The sequence below is a fragment of the Brienomyrus brachyistius genome, chromosome 18, assembly GCF_023856365.1.
Source record: "Brienomyrus brachyistius isolate T26 chromosome 18, BBRACH_0.4, whole genome shotgun sequence".
In the NCBI taxonomy this organism is placed as follows: domain Eukaryota; kingdom Metazoa; phylum Chordata; class Actinopteri; order Osteoglossiformes; family Mormyridae; genus Brienomyrus; species Brienomyrus brachyistius.
The window spans coordinates 21,954,400-21,976,258 of record NC_064550.1 but is presented as its reverse complement, the minus strand read 5'-3'; the positions used below and the strand labels follow the sequence as shown (position 1 = coordinate 21,976,258).

General features: G+C 40.2%; 1 protein-coding gene across 1 annotated transcript; it reads right to left on the bottom strand.

The window, feature by feature from the left end:
• Positions 1-54: 54 nt before the first annotated feature.
• On the bottom strand, positions 55-21,859 carry LOC125713253 (deoxynucleoside triphosphate triphosphohydrolase SAMHD1-like). The gene is made up of 15 exons (XM_048984236.1): positions 21,732-21,859; positions 17,112-17,199; positions 16,976-17,009; positions 13,139-13,299; positions 12,871-12,986; positions 12,405-12,475; positions 11,942-12,283; positions 9,366-9,466; positions 8,982-9,090; positions 7,079-7,170; positions 5,155-5,270; positions 4,762-4,901; positions 4,555-4,639; positions 2,621-2,721; positions 55-1,113 (listed from the first exon to the last, which is right to left on the bottom strand). The coding sequence occupies exons 3-15, from the start codon at positions 17,000-17,002 to the stop codon at positions 988-990; spliced, it is 1,587 nt and encodes a 528-aa protein (XP_048840193.1). The 5' UTR covers positions 17,003-17,009; positions 17,112-17,199; positions 21,732-21,859; the 3' UTR covers positions 55-987.

Genomic DNA, 21,859 nt, shown 5'->3' with positions numbered 1-21,859 from the left:
GTAGACCGATATCTTACAAATACGTTTTACTTAAAGGAAAATCAATGCTCGGTATTGTTAATTTTAAAGTCATAATGCTTTATTATTTCTTTGCTGAGGTGCACATAGTGAGACACTTGAGACACAGAGCCAGTTATATTCTTAGCCTTCAGCACATTTTGGTTACATTCTTAGTATTGTCCTAAGCAAATATATGTGTTATACTGTGTTATATAATATTCCATAAGACACGTTTAGATTTACCACACCTTACAAAATCAATGGTATCTCAAAGTGCTTTACTTAAACATGAAAGAATAACAATGAAAAAGATAGAGGGTATCTCAGTGGGTTAATGCTCAATATCCAGAAGGTTGTTAGTTCAAATCTCATAGCTGAAAAGGAAATATATATCGCCACAAGGCCCTAAACCCCAATTACTCACGGTGCATTTGCTGACCTTGCTCTCTGATTGTTACTCATATATCACTGTGGACAAAAATGCCTGATAAAATAAGTATATATATAATAAAAAGAGCAAAGAAATTATACTTAAAAATATTAAGAATAACAAATACAATATATTGATTGACCTGGAATATTAATCAAATGCTCCCAGAATAAGAAAGTTTTAATCTAGATTTAACATGACAGATGTGGGACAATCATGTGTACCATCACTGCTGTAGCAGGAACCTTCCAGATATGAACAAGAACCATCTGTATTTCATACACTGTGGTTGTGGTACATAGTGATAACTGGGTACAACAAATGTACAGCATCCCAAACTAAACAGCAAATACCCGCAGTACATACCAACATGCATGATAATTCTAACAGAAAAATTTTCTAAATTGCACCAATATGAAAACTGTTACATTAAATGGATTCAGTGTGACATCACAACAATTACAGCACATAAATGAAAGATTCTGGGAATAAACATGAAGTATAAAATAAATGCATCCTCTTCCATGGCAAATGCTGCGCTGACATGCAGATTAACTCTAATTAATGGTGTTGTACCACTCCATAAAGTACTCCTTGGCCACACCCAGGCTGTCGTTATCCGTATTTTTGCAGTAGACACGGATTATCTTCAGTGAAAACGTCTTAGGGAGAAGCTCAAAGACCTAAGGTTAGAATGTCAAACAGCACGTAAGTGATCAGGCTCTTTCCCAGACTACATCAGAATGACCAGCTGTTTACACCCCCATTCAAGAATCTGGATTTAATGCATAATGTTTGCACAATTCATGCTCTTTGCAAATTCCATTCCCTTCCGAATGTGTTTATGGAAACCACCTGCCTCTCCTCCGTGCTCTTTTAGTCTATATATATTACTGCCTGCTTGTCATGTGCGCCCCAGTCCAGTCATTATCGTCATCCACGTTATTCCCTGTGTCATTCCCTATGTGAGCATTTCCCATGTTTCGGTGTTAGTCTCGCCCTCCCCTTAGCTGTTCTCGGTCCCTGAGTTTTACCCCCCGTGGTCCTTTAGTTTCTGTTTATGTTCGTTTTGGTTAATAAAGCCCATTTTCAGTTCCCCCTACAGCTGCCTGTGAGTTCTTCCTTCCCCTGATGTGACACAGGATCAGAGAGACTAACCATTCAGATTTGGGCTATACCTGCACATACAGTACTAGTCAAAAGTGTGGACATGCCAAGTCGCCTACAAAGGAGAGTGACACAGTTACATCACATGACCTGGCCACCTGAACTAAACACAATAGAAATGGTTTTGGAGCAGTTTAACCAGGGAGTGAAGGAAAAGCAGCCAATGAGTGCTGGGCATACATGAGGGACCTCCTTCATGACAGCTGGAAAAGCATCCCAGGAGACCACCTCGTGAAACTGGCGTACAGGTGACAGTAGGATCAGCAAGTCCCTGTGCCAACTGGAGTTAAGGGCCTTGCTCAAGGGCCCAATGGTGGGATCACTCTGCCAGCCCAGGTATTTAAACTGGCAACCTTCTGAGTCCCAACCCAGAGAGCTGCCCCCGCAACAAAGTAATTTTAATATTTTTTTTGTTTAATACTTTTTTGGTCAGTGCATTATTCCATACATGTTACTTTATAGTTTTGATGTCTTTCTAAGTATTCTAGACTATAGAGAATAGTTCAAATAAACGTTTCTTTTGGTTAGACATGTACACAGGTTCTGCCTACAGTTGGCTTTCTAGCAACAGGCCCCTACCAGAGGGAACTGACATGCTGATTGGCGATATCACAGCCAGCCGTCAGCTCCTTCACACCTTCCATGCTGGATGGCCTAACAAAGCTGGCAAGGAGCTACATCACATTTCCCTGTGCTGTGGGTCAGCAGATGAATGCATGGTTGCCAACCTTAAATTTGTGATTTTACTGACAAGCCCGACACACCACAGCTTTTACTGACACCATATTTTTTTTACCTTTTTTATGGACAATCATATTTATTTAAGGATTAAATTTAAAGGGTAAATTTAATATAGACTAACTGTAAATTTACAAACAGTTGGCAACCCTGGAGAAACGTAAAAAACTAAATTTGCAGCAATGCCTGGTTTACAGTCGCCATTGTCAGATTTTGTGACAGAAAGGCTTGATGTGTGTATTATATGAATTATTTGCATTGGACATTTTATGCCGGGTAGCGTACCTTGTCTTTATCTAATGGTTTCCCAAAGTCAGGTTTATCCTTGCTGTAGAATCGCATTTTATCGATTGGGTTCTTCTTCTCTTGTCCATAGTCCATCTTCACTTCCTGAATTACAGCAGAACAAAACACTCTTGATGAGTATTGTGACAAATGACATGAAATCAGTAACCTGTTGGTTCCATGGCAGGAAAGAGCAAGGAAAGTTGGGCGGATGTTCTGGGGTAGGCCTGGGCTTTTGAAGAGGGACAGTATTCACCCCTCGCGGGCTGGTGCCGACCTCCTGTCTAAAAGCATAGCTCATAGTCTCCAGGCGAATCGCTGACTAGCCAGAGCCAAGTCCAGGCGGCAGGCAAACCGGCATAACTGACCGCCTGCTAGTCGCTTATAGTCGTCACCTAGGGTTCATTTTATTGAGACTGTGTCTGTTCTGCCGTGTTTTTAATCATGGAGGACTATTCCACCGTAATGTGTGCCATAATAACTTAATAAAAATCATAATGAATCCGTTACCAGAAAACAGTTGTGATGCAAGGCTTAAACTCAGTGTAAGATCACTGGCTCCTAAGGCACTATTAATAAATAAAATGATTACTGATTTTAGTCTTGGTGCCCTATGCCTTACTGAGAACTGGCTTAAACCAGATGAATTCATGGCACTAGATGAATCTACTCCAGATGAATACAGTTATAAGCATAACCCTCGACCAAATCGCAAAGGTGGTGGTGTTGCTGCAATTTTTCAGTCTAACCTAGGAGTCTCTGAGAAATGTGGTTTGAGCTACATCACATTTGAAACTCTTGTTCTTAGTCTTGCTGGCTAATCTCTTTGTAGCTAAATTTTGCAAGCAAGGCTTGATTGGTGTATTGTACATTTACATTTACATTTACAGGATTTGGCAGACGCCCTTAGCCAGAGCGACTTACATAAGTGCTTTGAGACTCTGCAATGAATTTCCTATGCTAGCTCAATAAGGACCCAAGCTATGAATACTATCTCTCTGAGAACTCCGTTGAGTAGTGCAGAATTTTTTTTTAATTTTTTTTTTATTTTATTATTTTTTTTAAAACACACCAGAAAAAGAGCTGAGTAAGAATACAATATTATATGAACAGGCAGTTAACAGGCAGAATACAATATTATATGAACAGGCAGTTAATCTGCATTGAACATTAATGGTTTTTTGCTGGTAGCAAATGGCCAGGATCTAATGTTCATCCATTTATGCACTTATTTTGTCACGAGGAGATCGTGTACAAATATGTGCTCACTATCCATCCATCCATTTTCCAAACCGCTAATCCTACTGGGTGGGGGGGGTCCGGAGCCTATCCCAGAGGCACAAGGCAGGGAACAACCCAGGATGGAGGGCCAGCCCACCGCAGGGGCACACTCACACACCATTCACGCACATGGACTGTGGGGGGAAACCGGAGTACCCGGAGGAAACCCCACGATGACATGGGGAGAACATGCAAACTCCGCACACATGTGACCCAGGCGGAGACTCGAACCCGGGTCCCAGAGGTGTGAGGCAACAGTGCTAACCACTGCACCACCATGCCGCCCCATGCAGTGCTAACCACTGCACCACCATGCCGCACCATGTGCTCACTAGATTTGATAAATCTATTTTTTGTGCATGTAATTTTCTAGCTTTTGGGATATGCATACTTTGATGTTGAAATTTAGTGAAGTTTGATAATGAGAACCTAGTTTTCCCACCCATTGATAAGCTTGGAGCAGTGCAAATTAAGCAGTAAGCATTTGCATGCCACATATGTAAATAGTCTCTAGTTATGAAAGTAGAAAGAAAAATTGATGAGTAACGTGACAAATGGCTTGAAATCACAGATCTGTCTGATTCCATAACATTGAAGAGCAAGGAAAAGTTAGATATTTGGAGACTAGCCTAATAAGGAAAGCATAACCAAACTTACTTTGATGATGATGTCCTCTGCCTGGACACTGACATCCGAGTTGGAAGAGGTTATTTTTTTATACCACTTATGAAATTCCTCCTAAGGGGAAGTAGATTTATCAGTTAAAAACATCAGCAAATGCCAATCATAGGGACACATCAGCAACAATCTCCACCCATTTCCTCTCTGTACTAATCTGAGTTTTACTCGACGATCCTCACCTCCTTGATCTCCTTGTCTGTGAGGTGCCGTATCTCATCCGCACACTTGTACAGCTTGCGGTCAACAATTTTCTTCAGGATCTTCTGTGCCTCATCAAGTTTCTCATCCGTGGAGTCCAGGATCATGTCAAACACATGGTCTAGGGAGGGTGATTGACAGTCCAGCTGACCAATCAGCAGTGTGTTTGAGGAAATCCCACTCCACAGACACATCCAAGACTGTCAGATCTCAAACAAGACAAGCAGCTATGGAGTTGTCTCGAACACACCACACACAGTTCTTGAAGGTATGCAAGAAACATATTTCTTCAGTTCTCTATGTAAACCTGGTTGATTTAGGGATGATCAGCAATACTTCCATTTTCTAACAAGATGCCAACTAGAAGGCCTGACCTGTCAGCTTGGTGTAGGCCTCCATGTCATCGATAGCAGTGGAGAGGGTAAACATCTGGCCAGCAGAGCCAGAGATCTGGATATGCTTATCAGCCTTTTCAAAAGCCTCTGCTATCCTGAAAACAGAAGGGACAATCCTTGTCAAAAAAAGAGAACTGGGTTCTTCCATGTGATGAAATTCAAAATGTCCTCTGCACTGCGAAAAACCTTCTACAGCATGACTGTGGGATCTGAGCTTTCTGGTATGCCAGGTCATGGGGCTGATTAACTGTGCAGGGGTTGGACAATGAAACGAACACTGGCCAATATAATGGATTGTATCCAAAAAACATAAAAGCACAGCTGCCCACCTCTTTGCAGAATTATATGTGGACCCCCACCATCATCCATGCAATGACTGTGTACCATTCATGACATACATTTCATCCACAAAATGACTTCCTGTCACTCATAAAATGCATTTAGTACAAAAACTGAATTTATATAGTTGACAAATTGCATTTTGTCCACAAAATGCATTTCGCACACAAAATGAATATATTTAGCTGATAAAATTTATTTTGTGAATGAAATTACTTTGTTCTGTCCACAAAATGCAAAATGCCGATATCGATTCTGTGCACAAAATGAAATATTTCTTTTAATTTCTGTGCACAAAAGAAACTGAAGTCTTTATGCTTTCATGCACAAAATGTAACTGGAGTTTGCCTTTTCGTTGATACAATTCAGCAAGGCTTTACTTGATTTCATCATTAAATAATGTTTTTCTCTGATACAACATGTATTTTGTGCACGAAAATGAGCGCTTGACACTGAGTGTGATGTATTTGAATGATGCACAGAAGAAGACTGGTGACAGAGGGGTTTTATGAACATGAACGTGGAGTTGAGCATCTCCCATTTTCATGACCTGCGTGTCCAGTCCTCGTGTGTGCCACGCCCCTGACCATCCATCCACGTGTGCCTCCCTGATTGTGCCCAGCTGTTTCTTGTTATTTCAGCTTGTTTTCTGTGTTTAGTCCACGTCTAAGTCCATCCGTCATTGATGTTCGTCGCCATCTCCCTGCGTCTACCCTTAAATAAATCCCCGGTTTTCCCTGTATTTTGCCTGCCTGCCTCATACTTCCCTGCTTCCTTCCTGCCTGTCTGCCTGTCCAACCCGCGATCGTCACAACCATGGCCTGCAGAATTACCAGATCTGAATATTATTGAACCACTATGGAGTGTCTAGGAGGAACAAGTCAGTCAATGTTTTTCTCCACCAGCATCATGTAGTGACCAGACCACTGCTCTGCAAGAAGAATGGCTTAAAATCCCTCTGGCCACTGTGCAGGACTTGTATCTGTCATTCTTATGACAAATGACCATTCTAATAAATGATTGTGGTCTAATACCAGGTGTTCCAGTTTCGTTGTCCAACCCCTGTAAAATGTCCATTGACTGGGCCAAGCAATGGTTTAGCAGCTGTTTTCATATTTACAATGCTGCTGTGAATGGTTGTATTCAAACTGTGCTATGCAATTAATTAAATGAAATTAATGTTTTTTTGACTCTAGTTTTTAACATAAACATCTAAGAGGTGTTTTCCAGACCTTCCTCCATACATCCTCGATTAAGCCACCAAACCATCTTCCCACATAACTTCATGGTTCTATTTAAGCTGCTCGTGGCATCCAACCTCTCCAGCTTCCGGCTCTGGTTTCCAGTTCAAAATATCCTAACCGATTCAACTACTATCCCCATTCCACTGGCCAGAGAGAAGTTCCACAGTGATGACCAGGCAGTAGATAAAGTATGAACCAGGCTTCTCCAGCACAGATTACCGATGGTCTTTGCTGCAAACAGTAGTTTCTGACTTCCTGTATTGAACACAGATTCTGGAGGACAGTACATGGGCTGTGGTTTTGCAGACGCCAGCACTCACATTGTCTCAATGATCTTCACCACTCTATGCTGGTAGGCCTGGCGGTGCAGGCGGTATCTGGTATGAAACATTTCATAGAGATTGTGTGCTTCCTGCAAAAGTACGTGTTTGCAAGAGTACAGTCAGCACTACCTTACAGAACGTCAACAAAGAAATTAAGACAGACAAATTTGAATATTGATTATTAACTGTTGGATAAATTCAAGAACTTTTTGCGAGGTTATGATCAACTAGGTAACTATGTAGAATTATAAAAATAATATTAATGTACGTAAGTTAAACATCTAATGATAATTCAAAACTAGTTTCTTTTTAGAACTTTTATTACATTACATGTAACATTAAACATATTAAACTAATTTCTAGGGAAAGATTAGATGAAATACTTTGTCTCTGGTGCAGATTTGCTTCTTCCCATGTACGTCACACATCAGGAAGCGTTCAAAGTCAAAATTGTGTGCTTCCTGAAAAGAAAGAGTTTGCAACAATACAGTCAGCACTACCTTACAGAACGTCAACAAAGAAATTAAGACAGACAAATTTGAATATTGATTATTAACTGTTGGATAAATTCAAGAACTTTTTGCGAGGTTATGATCAACTAGGTAACTATGTAGAATTATAAAAATAATATTAATGTACGTAAGTTAAACATCTAATGATAATTCAAAACTAGTTTCTTTTTAGAACTTTTATTACATTACATGTAACATTAAACATATTAAACTAATTTCTAGGGAAAGATTAGATGAAATACTTTGTCTCTGGTGCAGATTTGCTTCCTCCCATCTACGTCACACATCAGGAAGCGTTCAAAGTCAAAATTGTTTGCTTCCTGAAAAGAAAGAGTTTGCAACCATACAGTCAGCACTACCTTACAGAACGTCAACAAAGAAATTAAGACAGACAAATTTGAATATTGATTATTAACTGTTGGATAAATTCAAGAACTTTTTGCGAGGTTATGATCAACTAGGTAACTATGTAGAATTATAAAAATAATATTAATGTACGTAAGTTAAACATCTAATGATAATTCAAAACTAGTTTCTTTTTAGAACTTTTATTACATTACATGTAACATTAAACATATTAAACTAATTTCTAGGGAAAGATTAGATGAAATACTTTGTCTCTGGTGCAGATTTGCTTCCTCCCATCTACGTCACACATCAGGAAGCGTTCAAAGTCAAAATTGTTTGCTTCCTGAAAAGAAAGAGTTTGCAACCATACAGTCAGCACTACCTTACAGAACGTCAACAAAGAAATTAAGACAGACAAATTTGAATATTGATTATTAACTGTTGGATAAATTCAAGAACTTTTTGCGAGGTTATGATCAACTAGGTAACTATGTAGAATTATAAAAATAATATTAATGTACGTAAGTTAAACATCTAATGATAATTCAAAACTAGTTTCTTTTTAGAACTTTTATTACATTACATGTAACATTAAACATATTAAACTAATTTCTAGGGAAAGATTAGATGAAATACTTTGTCTCTGGTGCAGATTTGCTTCCTCCCATGTACGTCACACATCAGGAAGCGTTCACAGTTAAAATTGTGTGCTTCCTGAAAAGAAAGAGTTTGCAACAATACAGTCAGCACTACCTTACAGAACGTCAACAAAGAAATTAAGAGTCACTGATTTGGATAAATCCAAGAACCTTTTGTGAGGTTAAATTTAACTAGGTAGCCATCCCCAATAACATCTGCAGTAATAAGCAGCCTTTTACATGTATAAATATAAAAATCATATTTATGAATACAAACGCTGTACCACCTCTAATGATCAAAAAACTAGTTACTCTTTAGAACTTTTTTTACATTACATGTAACATTACACATATTAGAGATTAAACTAATTTCCTGAGAAAGGCAAAGTTTAGAGGAAATACTTTATCTCTGGCGCAGATTTGCTTCCTCTCAACTGTGTCACACACACGGGCAAACATCAGGAAGCGTTCAAAGTCAAAATTGTTCCTGATGCCGAGGTGGTGACAATCTCTAATAGGGGATACAAGACAGATGGGATCAAAGGCAGGTAGAGCTGCTGGACCAAAGCCTTAAAAATAAGGATGGGCATTTATGGATTAGGGTTGAGGTGTGGAAAAGTTTAAAGTATAATTGTCATTGTGGGACAACTTAATAACCAATAATTTGAGTAAAACAATATGGGCTGGTTTTAATCAATCCATGCACAACATTTCTCACACTTCTGTAATCAGCTGGTTCTGATCATCACTGACCTCCATCAGGGCTAAGAGGTACAGAAGCCTTACCTAGCAAAATAATCCATCTTGTCCACATCGATGCCATTTCTTTTATTCGCCACTATGTCGTACAGGAAGGACTTGGATTCCGGGCGACCGTAGTATGGCCACTAGACAGAGGAGATGGAAAAACACAAAGCAGAGAAGCTGCAGCTTGGATCTGGCTCCATATGGATCATCGGATTTATGTGATGATAACAGTGGAAGCTCCTTAACCCATGGAAGATGAAAAGTTCTCAATTTAAAATCCCAGTGTACATTCACTTCATGGTTCTTTTTGTACAAGTTACTGAAATTAAATTTAGTTGAAGTTATTGCTGCACAAAGGGGGGGTCACACTAGTTACTGACAGCAATGGTTCAATTACTTTTCACACACAAATATGTAACACTTAGTCATTGAGTAATAATGTTTTTGTGTCATTTGTTTAATTTGGTTTTCTTTATGTAGTTTAATGACGTCACAGTTTCACAACTCAGTGCTTAGTGGTCAAAAACATTTATTATCCTTCAGAAACAAGGCTTGCGACAGAACATCTCAACCTGGGCCTCTCATCCATCATGCCAGGTTTTCAGTCCCCCGGACCCTTAGACCAGCAGGTCCTACTCTGCTGGAAACAGGGAACCAGGGGACTTGGGCTGCTGACTGGATGGGCGGCTCCAGGGTGAGGTGAAGCAGAAGGCAGAATCCATTGCAGAGGAGTAGGAAACAGGAACCAGGGAACCTAAAAGGGGGAACACAAGCAAAACCCAAGACACACTTAAAAGACCCAAAGACAGGACACCAGCAGCAGAGCACACCAGCTATGCAATGCTGGCCACTTGGGACCATGAAGCCCCCCTCCACACACACATAGAAACCAGCCAACCAGAAGCCCAAGACCAAATGCCATGATCCCCAAGCTACCCACAGCGCCACCTGCTGGCTACTGACAGTCACACAAAAACAGACCTACTCCACCCAGACCCACCAAACACGCTGACTGAAAATCTACTGAGCCCTTTGTTCCAAGACCCATGATGACAGCAGTGAGAATTACTGTTTAAATAAGGTGGGTCTAATTGCCAGCATGGGGTGGCTTTGCAGAAAGCAATCAATCTAAGCGAATAACAAACAAAATAATGAGCGATGCAAGTAAATAACGAGTGAGGTCTGCCAGCGAATTCAGAAACCCTAGTCTAACAATATGTATTTGCTTCATGTCAGCCCTCTAAGTCCATTTTCATGGGCATGTATTTATTGTTTTTCCATATTTAACTGTTAATGTGTGTTATCATTTGTGAAGAGTCTGCAGTAGCTTTTCCTGTGAGTGCTGCTGGATTGTCAGACGGACAGGGCTGTGACAGGGTTACTGGTATGTCTGTATGAAGTGCTCTTCCACTATGGCACCCAGTTAATTATTTATCTTGTAGGCGACACTTGACCACAAATGTGGGATTCTGAATAACAGTGACATGCACAGACTTTTCAGGCAGGTGCTCAAACAGGGGGGCATGGCTGACAGGTACTTTTCACTGCCGTGAATATTCATGATGACGTGGTGGGGGGTATGGGAGGGACTCAGTGTATCCTGTTTATTTTAACATGCTGGGTAATTCATATTGAAATATTAGGCTATATTGTTACAGTTGCACTTACACTATGTCTATGAACTCATGTGAAATCACTTTAAATTAAAAACCATTTTAATACTGCTTCCTTATATTGGAAGTCGAATTGCAATTCTGCACCATGTTTTCAATCAATTTTATTAACTGAATTCGATTTTCAAGGTCATTCTCAAGTCAGTTCTGAATGGTGCACAACCCTGTTATGTACTCAAATTGCATACAGGTGTTACAACAACGAGTCCCTTTTGCACTATTTCATAATCGAGTTATACCTTGCAGTACTGACCTCTTACTGTATCATCAGCATTATTACGTTGTCCAAAAAAAGACTAAAATGTATTTTTGTCATCTATTTTGGCTGATCTCTGTGTCTCTCTGACAGAATAGAATGTAAAAGTTTGAATAAAGAATGATGTAGGAGATAACGAGTAGGTCGGAGCACTCATTAATCTACGAACAAGGTTACAAACTACTTTAATTACGAAGGGTTTCTGATATGCGTGCTAATCAATGATCAATCTTAAGTATTAGATAGCAATCTACTTAGCATTACGAAGCTTTCTGGAAAGCCACCCCAGTCTAGAGTGGGCTCAAATACCTTATTTACTAATCAGAGAAAGGCGTGACACACATCATATTTATGCAGAAACAGTTAAAATTCTAACAGGTTCACATACTTTAAAGCACCATTCTGTTTTCCTCATTAGCTATCATTTCTGTTGGCGTAAACCTTCCTGAATAACCATTTGCTTCATTCACTCTGCAAGTTTGGACTGAACTAACATGTTAAACAACTGCTGCACAGCCCAACCCCAGCCCCACCCTCATTTACAGTGCAAAATACAACACAAATGTAATCGCTGAGGACAGAAACCCGCCTTTGGATCTAGCAAGCGACAGACACAGAGAAGTAAACTGTCAGTTTCGTAGCAGCTGCAATCATAAAACTCCACCATCACTGAGACTGAGACTCACGGCATCCTGATCCTGGGACTCGGTCGACTTGGCAGCCTGATCCTGGGACTCGGTCGACTTGGCAGCCTGATCCTGGGACTCGGTCGACTTGGCAGCCTGATCCTGGGACTCGGTCGACTTGGCAGCCTGATCCTGGGACTCGGTCGACTTGGCAGCCTGATCCTGGGACTCGGTCAGCTTATCAACCAGTTTCTGGTGCTCATCCGGCTTCAAAGGTCCATTAATCTGCTCTATGATGAACACCAGGTCCTCTGGCAGTTTGAGATTATACTTCTTCATGTCCTCCTTCAATTTGTTCTTCTTGACCATGTATTTAAACATCTCCACACTGGCCTTCTCATGCTAGGACAGAGAGACACACACACATGGAAAGATACTTTTGAATGAGGTAGATGCAGGTTTAACATTGAATCATTAGCTGACATGAAAGACCTAAAAATCATTAAAAAAAAAAACCCATTACCTTCCACTTCGAGTCAGGGTGCATTTTTGGGATAAAGGTTCCATCAAACATATGAGAGAAGGGGCCGTGTCCTAAACACAAGAAGAGTTCAGATTTTAATACCAGGAGTACTGTATAGACCAGGGGTGGGCAATCTTGTCCAGAAAGGGATGTTGGGTATGCAGGTTTTTGCTGCAACTCCCTAATTAAATGACTAATTAAAGGACTGATTGGCTGAAGTGTCCTCACACCAGGGTTTGAACAGCAAGGTTATCCCAAAAATATGCACACACACCGGCCATTTGTGGGTAAGATTGCCCACCCCTGGTGTTGACCATGATCAATGTTTACATCTTGGAGATCTTTCAGTGACGTATTACCCTAATTTCTCCAGAAAGCAAAACAGTGATTAAATAGCTGTGAAAAACCACAGAGAGTTCAGGGCAGCTGGAATGGGACCCTAAAGCATACAACATGCACAGCTTACCCAGGTCATGGCAAAGACCAGCGATCTGCACACACAGCTCGTCCCTGGGGCTGATGTGCAGCTCTGGTTGCTGTTTTCTCAGGGCCCGGACCAGTCGACCAGCCAGGTGTGCCACCCTGTCAGAGGAACCGGAAGCCAGACCTTCAGGGGCTCTGAATACTCTTAAGCAAACAGGCACTCACTGGCTGGTACACAAATTTTAAAGGGCAAAATCTCAATACTGAAGTAACTGCCAGAAAAAAATTCCAGGCCAGAAAGGTGAACTTGCCCGATGGAGTGTTCAAAGCGGTTGTGGCTGGCTCCTGGGTACACAAAGTACGCTCCCCCCAGTTGCTTGATGTTACGCAGCCTATTAAACTGCGGGGTGTTTATGATGCGCACAAGCAGGGGGTGCAACCAAATGTGTCCATGGATGGAGTCATTGAACACCTGTGAAGAACGAGAGACTGGAGCTGTGCCGTATGACCAAGATCTCAAATCCCGAAATCATCTTATATCCCGAAAAGATATATATCACGACTCCTCCTCATATTTGTGTATATTTCCACAGATTAGCTGCTGTAGGAACTGGACAAAAATCCACAAATGAAAAGGAGCGACGTCACAAATGTTGCATGATCCACAAATGTACAAAACCCTTTTCACGTGTACATATCGCAAATAAAATATACATTTGTAGATAGATTTGATTTATAGTGATTTTTTTCTACATATCATCCTTGGTATGAGTCTGACAAAAATCCGCAAGTAAATTGGAGGAAATTCAGAAATGCAACGTGATCTACAAATAGACAGGACAAATATGCAAAACCCCTTTTCACATGTACAAAGCTCTCAGTTTCTTTGTGGATATTATTTTACACAACACAAATAAAACATTTGTCGATATTGATGTATTTCTACTCTTTTTCTACAGATCAGCTGCGGTGTACGATGCCTCTAAGAGGTCAGGGTGAGGATTGTTTCCATTTAAAGTGCGAACCATAGAATTAATGGACTAATAAGTATAAATTTAAACGTTACAGACATGTCCAGTTAAGCATCCTTTTAGCATAAACTATGGGGGGCAATGCACACCCAAGTAACTTTCATATACGATTTTTATACGTATTTATTCATAATTGCTCTGTGTCCATTCACCGTCAGTGATGGTCAGGGACGGATTATGGGTTGTGTGGGCCCCTGGGCAAAACGTTCGCGAGAGCCCCCCCCCCCCCCCCACCACTACCACCAGCACCACCACCACAACCAGCACAATTGAAGGGCCCTTGGCAGCCAAACGCCCTCCCTATAGGGTCAGGGGCCCTTGTAGGCAGAGGATCAAAGAATGTAGGCCCTCTAAAATAGACAAACGAAAATACATTGTTGATAAGCGTTGCAAATTGTTTTGGGCTAGGGGCCCCATGGGCCCCCTGCACCCCAAGGGCCCCTGGGCAGCGGCCCCGCTGGCCCGGTCCGTAATCCGTCCCTGGTGATGGTAAACAAGACAGTTGGGATATTGGAGTGCACGCACAAACATTTAAATGTTAATTAAAATTTGCCCGTAAAGAAATCTTGAAAACCAAAGGGTGTTGCTTGCTTTTGTTGAAAGCTATTACAATCGGAAACCTGAATATAATGCCAACTTCACCGCGGTGTCATAGATAAGGTTTAAACCTGAACCTACTTCCGGGTATACCTCCCTGGTATTCTCGCTTGATGATCTATGTGGGGACATGCAGATCCATACTGAAATATTTGAGAAAATGGGTTTGAATTTAAACCTGAACACCGTGCATCGCAGTAAACCTAGTTTGATATGCAGTTTTCTGGCTGTAATATATTCCAATATTTGTAGTATTGTGATGCCTGACAGACCCAGGCACCATATCGGTGACAACGAAGAACGAGAGGGACCCGGTTTCTCGCAAACTTGCTCCTTTACTGAATAGTGCTTAGAAGGACTACGCAATAAGCAACAAAACAAGGAGACACAGAATTGCACAGAAACACGGGGAAGTTAAGGACTGTAAAAGGCACACTACACGTGTCATGCAGGATCAGGCAAGGATCGAGCACAAACACACATAAGGGTACACGGGAAAGACGGGTATACAGCACAAGTGCCTACACTATTTACAAGCGCTCCCAGAATGCTCAGCGCGCTTACTGAGCTCCGCTACTCGGAGCCATCTCGCCAGCACCACACTATATTTCAGTGTTTTTGCATGTGCACTTCACGTTCAATAGCCCAACTGTCACTGGCCATGAATGGACACTGCAATGATTAATACTTATACTTATAAAAACACATAAAAATAAAGTTACGTGGTGTACATTGTCTCTCATAGTTCAATGCTTAACGCACACTTTACCGGACACGTCTGTATCATTTAGGTTTATCTATCAGGGTTCGTACACTTTTCAATCAACAAATTTCCATGTGTTTTTCATTGTCTTCTCCAGGACTTCAAGCTAAATTTCCAAGAATTGATTCAAAGAAAGATTTTTTGTTCAACTCTCTCTCTCACACACACAGAGAAGAATTAGTGTTGTAGTACTCGAGATCGGTCTTACATTTACATTTACATTTACAGTATTTGGCAGATGCCCTTAGCCAGAGCGACTTACATAAGTGCTTTAAGACGCTGCGATGAATTTTTCCGATACTAGCTCAATAAGGACCCAAGCTATGAATACCATCTACCGTCTTAGTCTTGAGACCACGTTTTTGCAGGTCTTGGTCTTGGTATTTGACTCAGTATTTGACTCAGTCTTGTCTCAATCTCGAACATAGAGGACTCGAGGTTTCATTTCAAGACCAGTCAAGACTACTAATTAAAACACCTCAAAATTTATCACAACGGCTTAATATTCATATCTTTGTTAACAAAGTATGTGACTGGGTGTAAAACGTCCTGCTTGAAAGGTCAAATGCAACTAATATGGTGTGTCTTATTTGAAAAAAAATGTTACATTTGTGTAGAAGCATTTATGGTATATTGCAATTTTAAGAAAAAAACATCCATGGTTCAAATTCTACTGTGACAAAAATTTTAGGCCATACTGCCTAGCCCCATTTTATAGTGCTCTGTGTTACATAGTCTGTTTCTGATCTTGACTTGGTATAGCCCTCTCTTAGTCTTCGTCTTGTCTCAGTCTTGCACTGTCTTTGTCATGATCATGTCTTGGTCTCGCCCAGCTTTGGTCTATATGTTGTCTTGGTCTTGATACACTCTGATCTTGGTAATGACTTGGGTTAGGTGGTCTTGACTACATCACTAACACACATACACACACACACATACACACACACACATACACACATACATCTTTATTTTCACACTGTTTGATACTTGAAATTGACCTTTACACATTCTGTATCGATATTCCTCTGCTACCTTGTACTCATAGCAGAGTGCTCTATTTCACAGTAGTACTTTAACTGTTTATAGGAAAATCGCACTATGGTGTCTCAAAACACCACACACAATTGTACACACATGCATGCTCACATCTTTATTTTGTGCCGTCTGATATTTGGACTTAATATTGCTTTTACACATTCTGCTCTTCAAGTTAACAGTATTTATCATATATGTAAAAAAACTTCTTGTAGCATTTAGCACACACACACTTACCAATAACAATAAATTTAGATCGTTACCCTTTACTTAACTTGTTCCAATTTAAAAATATTATTCGGCATATCAAACGACAAACCCATTTGTTGAATTTTTTACAAATTTGCAGTATCAGTGGTTATGAGTAAAAGCCAAAATAATGACATATGGCAGTAAAACACTACATAAGAGACATGATACAGCAATGAATAATAATGCATTACAGACTGAACTCTTTGCCCTTGAATGGAAAAGTATTACCCTGCCCTAGGTATTAGTATTGTACATTTGTACCATGCTGACAGCATAAAAATGCATGTCACTGCCGGTTTTTAAGCACGCTTTTTAATGCCAGTGTTCAGTCGGAAAGTAATATGAAATGAGAGAGATTTTTATTTCGTCATCCAATATATATCACACAGCCCTACAAGAGATCCTCATGATCACCTAACCCAACACTTATATTTGACCACACCCTTCAGTGAGCAAACATCCAGCTTTACCTTAGAGCCTGGTGGTCTTATGTCCATCACAGTGCTAAGAGAGAAGAACAAACACAGCAAGAATGAGTTAAGCCACCAAAACCACAGACTGGTATGACTGCATTTTTGATTTTGGCATCTTAATCACCCGACTCACTGAGCCTCCAACTCCTTCACCTTTTCTTTCAGCTCCTCTTTCTCGGGGTCTATATGGTCCGAAATGGAAACCCCAATGATCTGCTTTTCTGAGAGAGACAGTGATATAAAAACCACCTCCTGCCCAGTAAAATGCCTATAAAACACAGTGTCACTTGCTGTCACGGATCCTGTGGTTGTGGTGTATTGCAAGTTCCCTTCAAAGTGCATGATTAAATGGAGACCAGGCAAAATCTATTATCCTTCTCTAATGACTATCTGTATTAGAGGTATTGATTCTCCTTGGGCGGCATCCGATATTTAAGTGTTAAAACATCAGGTTTGACAAAGATATCTAAGAGAAAGTCAATTTAATTTTATAGCAAAACAGCAGCTTGCCAAAGTGCAGTTTTATTTATTTATATATGCAACAGTTATTTCTGGCAACAAAATTAATTTTCATAATTTTATATGATGTGTCAGTTTTATCAAACAAAACTTCTTGAATGTCAACCAAAAACAATACACGATAACATATTTAGGAAATAAACATTCACATCGATTCTGCATGTATTTCTCTCCGAACCCATATTGTACTGTATATGCATATTGGCATGGACATGTTTTCATTCCTGCTGTGTTAAAAAAGAACACATGCATCCAAGGGCACTGATTTGTCACTCAAAGAAAGCATTAGCCAATGGGAATGCACCCTTGAGAAAACCCACCAAACGAAATGTTTGTCAGAGCTGCGAGCTAAAAGTCCGGCAGCGCAGACAAGAAGGCTGGCAGTCAACGGCGCAGCAAATGTGAATGAAGCCTGCGGAACTGTGAACGAAAGGACATATCATCGAAAAGTAAAAGATCAATACTTGCAATGTAGGCTGATGGGTTAAACCAAACTGGGATGTATGGCGTAGGTGAGAGCAAAATTCCTTGTCTAGGGCCAGAGGACCAAAAAGAACAACCTCTGTTTTGTTCTGGTTCAAATCCAAAAAGTTTGAAGCCATTCAATTTTCTAGCTCATCAAAACATAGTAAAAGCCTACCAACAGAAGCATTGCACATAGGTATATGAAGTTGGGTGGAAGATGACATAAAATTTCCTAAAAATAGACCTCAAGGGAAGCATATGCTGTAAACTGAGAACAACAGAGGGCCCAAAACTGATCCCTGGGGAACACCGTATTTAAATCAGCCTAACCCTTTTCGGTCTGCTGGTGTCACGCCGGTGGGGCAATGTGCATGCAGGAAAAGAGTGACAATATATTGGGCGGCTCTGAGACAAACAGGGTTTGTTAATGAAACTGAAACTAAGAAAGACACACTAGGAAGATCAAAAAAATAAATAAATAACAGGACCACAAGGGGTCAGAACTAAACAGGTAACACTACAAACAGAACCATAAATATACCTACAAAGGGAACTGGGCAACACAGGGAACAGGTCTTTGGAAACAGGCATAGTAACTGTCATAACCTGCTCGTCGGCTCCTCATGTGTGCCACGCCCCCTGATTACCCACGTGTGCTTCCCTGATTGTATCCAGCCCCGTCTGATTATGTTGCTCAGTCCTGGTGTATTTAAGTCCTGGTCTCCCCAGTTTCCCTTGTCTGTCATTGATGTAAGTCATCGTGCGATGTTCCCTGTTCCCAGCACTTTAAATAAATCCCCGTTCACCCAGCTGTTGCCTGCTCGCCTGCTTCCTACTCGCTCACCTGCCAGCGCATTCACCCGCTTCCCGAGCGAACGTGACAGTAACAAACTATTCTAGTTTTTTTTCCTTTTTGCACGTCTTGCAAACATATGAAATTTTGGGCAGATGCCGTTAAGTTGAAGGGGTCCTCCTGTCATCTGCAGTTTTCACTAAGGCAATACAATAGCAGAATGCTCATGCAATGCTAATGATTTTTCTTATTGTGGTAACAAAAATTCGTATTGGTACTTACTTATTTATGGAAAGTGTGATGTCAGAGCGTTATTTTATACGCAGTGTATTTCATTTTGTTATAGGCATTATGACATATTTGACCGTCTGCAAGTTATTATGAGAAACTTTAGTTTTGTAAAAGCTACCACATAGCCCATGTGGTTCAGTTCTGTCAGAAAAGTAATATAATTGTAGTGAATAGTAGTAGTCAATATCATAATATTATTCAATAACCTGTCATTTGTTAATCGAAACTAGGCCTATTGCCGTTAAGTCCTATTTTGTACTATTGCAATTGAAAATATATTTATACACACACAAAGTAGTACCACAACATTTTCAAGTGAATTTCAATTATGAAAACCTAACCTTGTGCTTGTGCATCTTAATGAATTCTATGAGAAAGCTGGAATACCAGTCTTAACACAAAGGAATGCGTGTGAACACATTGGCATTCCTAGAGGAAAACAGCAAGCTGCACAGCATTCCGCTGCAAAGAAGGGAGTCTGAAACGTCAAGTACAGTGGTACCTTGGCTCACGAACATAATTTGTTCACGACTGGAATCAAACACAGCAAAGAACCACAAACATCCCCCCCAAAAAACTAAACAATTAACATTAAAGGACTAACAGTCAAAAACAATACAGTTTCATATGTCTAAAATTTTTATGTACATTTCGTGATGCCAGGCATTGTATGGTGATGAAATTCTTTGTTTGTTCTGTAAACAAACAATACGCATTTGCCACTAGGTGTGAATGGAGAATATAACACTCAAATAGGAGTTACTTAATAATTTATGTTATTAATGAAGTACTGTAATTTTATGTATAGATATGTGACTGTTAATCAATCACTGAAAGGAATCGCTATAACAGAACCTTCTCTCTCTCAATGTTTTTCTTTTTTCAGATATTCAACCTCTGAAGAGATATAGTAAAGACATACATCTACAACAAGTTTTTTATACATTCCACAACCGTTCTTGGGCATAATGTAGGCTACACTTCTTTGTGTTTTGGGTGGTGCTTTAGGGCACTTTCAATGGACCCTTTTGGGGGATGTTTGTGTGTTCACAGCCTGAAACACGGTTCACGAACCCATACGAAAATTTTTCGAACATCTGGTTCGTAACCCGATTTGTTCATGGACAGGACTGTTCATGGGTTGAGGTACCACTGTAGATTGCACTCTGACTAGCATGTTAGCAGTAGCATCTTAATTGCATAGTGTTATTCGCACAAATGCAAAGTTCATGTCAACAGAGGACCCCTAGAATGTTGTCTGAATAAAGCCAAAAAAATCACGTTATTTGCATGACATTTGGAAAAAAATTAACTAGGGAAAGAAAGGTATTTAACAATTTATTTTTTAATGGGGCATCTTTGTGTTTCTGTGAATGTTAGTCATACCAGGTTTTGGTATTGGGTTTGTCTTGATGGTGGCCTTCATGCCTTCTGGATGTCATGTTGTCAAGCAACATTTATTTCATAATTCCTCTAAACTGTTCCTTCTATCACCTTCCGTTTTGTCTAAATTCACTGTATGTTGGAGGTTTGATTTGTCTTCCTTGCTGTTCTACTGCCTGATGAGTCGGTCAGAAGGACCAGAGTGATTCTGGTGAACCTTAGACACGGATGGCTCACTGAAATTCAGTGAATGCAGGGCTTACTGCCCAAAATGAGTTTAAAGACCGAACCGTGACAAGATATATAAATACATGTCTATATGTTTGGCCATAGTTTTCTCTCCAGGACACTGGTTTAAATTTTTTTTGTATTTTTTAATATTATGCAAAAAAAATCACATGCTAGTTCATTACTGGGGAAGTCGATTTTGGACTTCAAAAAGAAATGCCCTGAAATATTAAGATTAAGATTTTATTGTCATTGTATCAGAAATACAACAAAATTTGTTTGGCAGCAAAGAGGTATACATTAATGTACCACATTAATATAAAATACAGTCTCATAGACATGTTATAAATATAAATAAACCTAATATAACTATTGGTAAAATATAATATAAAATTGTATGATAGCTGTATGATCTATGATAGCTGGACAAACCAAATCAAATCGCACATTATTAATTATTCTACATTCCCCAGCAGTATACTGTAGGAACTGGTTTCCAGAATCATCAGCAGTTCTACCTTTGCTCATTGCTGGTTATAATATCTGCCGATTCCATTGTTGCTGACAAAATGTGACAGGATCTAACTTTACTCCTCGACTGGGGAAGGAGAACCAACATGTGATTCCACTTTCCCTCCTTACTGATGCTTCGGCTTGTATGAAGGCCTATATCCTGGCAACAGCTAGTTTGTTATAATTTGTGTTTCATTGTCCTTCAATGGTCCATTCCAAATAAGAGTTTGCGCGAGTATCTTTTTGGGGTTACATATCATGCCATATCATTGATAGATAGATCTTTATTGTCACTATTACAAAAACAGTCATGGAGTCTATATCTTTGATGATAAGCTTCAGGAACCGGATCGTAAGCTCATAACAGTTGCTTTGAGAATATCACAATCCAGACATTGCTCATTGGTTAAAGCCACACGTTCCTGTTAGGTTTTACCCGCCAGCTTACATAGCAACTGAGTCCAGATCTCCTTGGGTTCAAGCAATATACTCAAAGTAGTTGAAATATGAGTCAGCTTCAGTCTCTCATAATGGAGGCACCAAATAAATATGCTTACTCACCTCAAAACCAGCTGGCGATTCAGACACTTGGATGGTTCCCTCCAGGCTTGGGTCCACCTATTGTGGGACACTAGATGTTCAGGTTGATGAATAGCTCATGAAAGCTAGGAGCTGCACCAGATATTGTT

What these genes read in the sequence shown, in the direction of transcription:
- LOC125713253 (XM_048984236.1), bottom strand. Translation starts at nt 17,002, where the DNA reads ATGGACATAAGACCACCAGGCTCTAAG. An exon ending in GGCCTACACCAAGCTGACAG is followed by an intron (nt 4,902 to 5,154) that starts GTCAGGCCTTCT and finishes CACCCTCCCTAG; the next exon opens with ACCATGTGTTTGACATGATC. An exon ending in GGACATCATCATCAAAGTAA is followed by an intron (nt 2,722 to 4,554) that starts GTTTGGTTATGC and finishes TAATTCAGGAAG; the next exon opens with TGAAGATGGACTATGGACAA.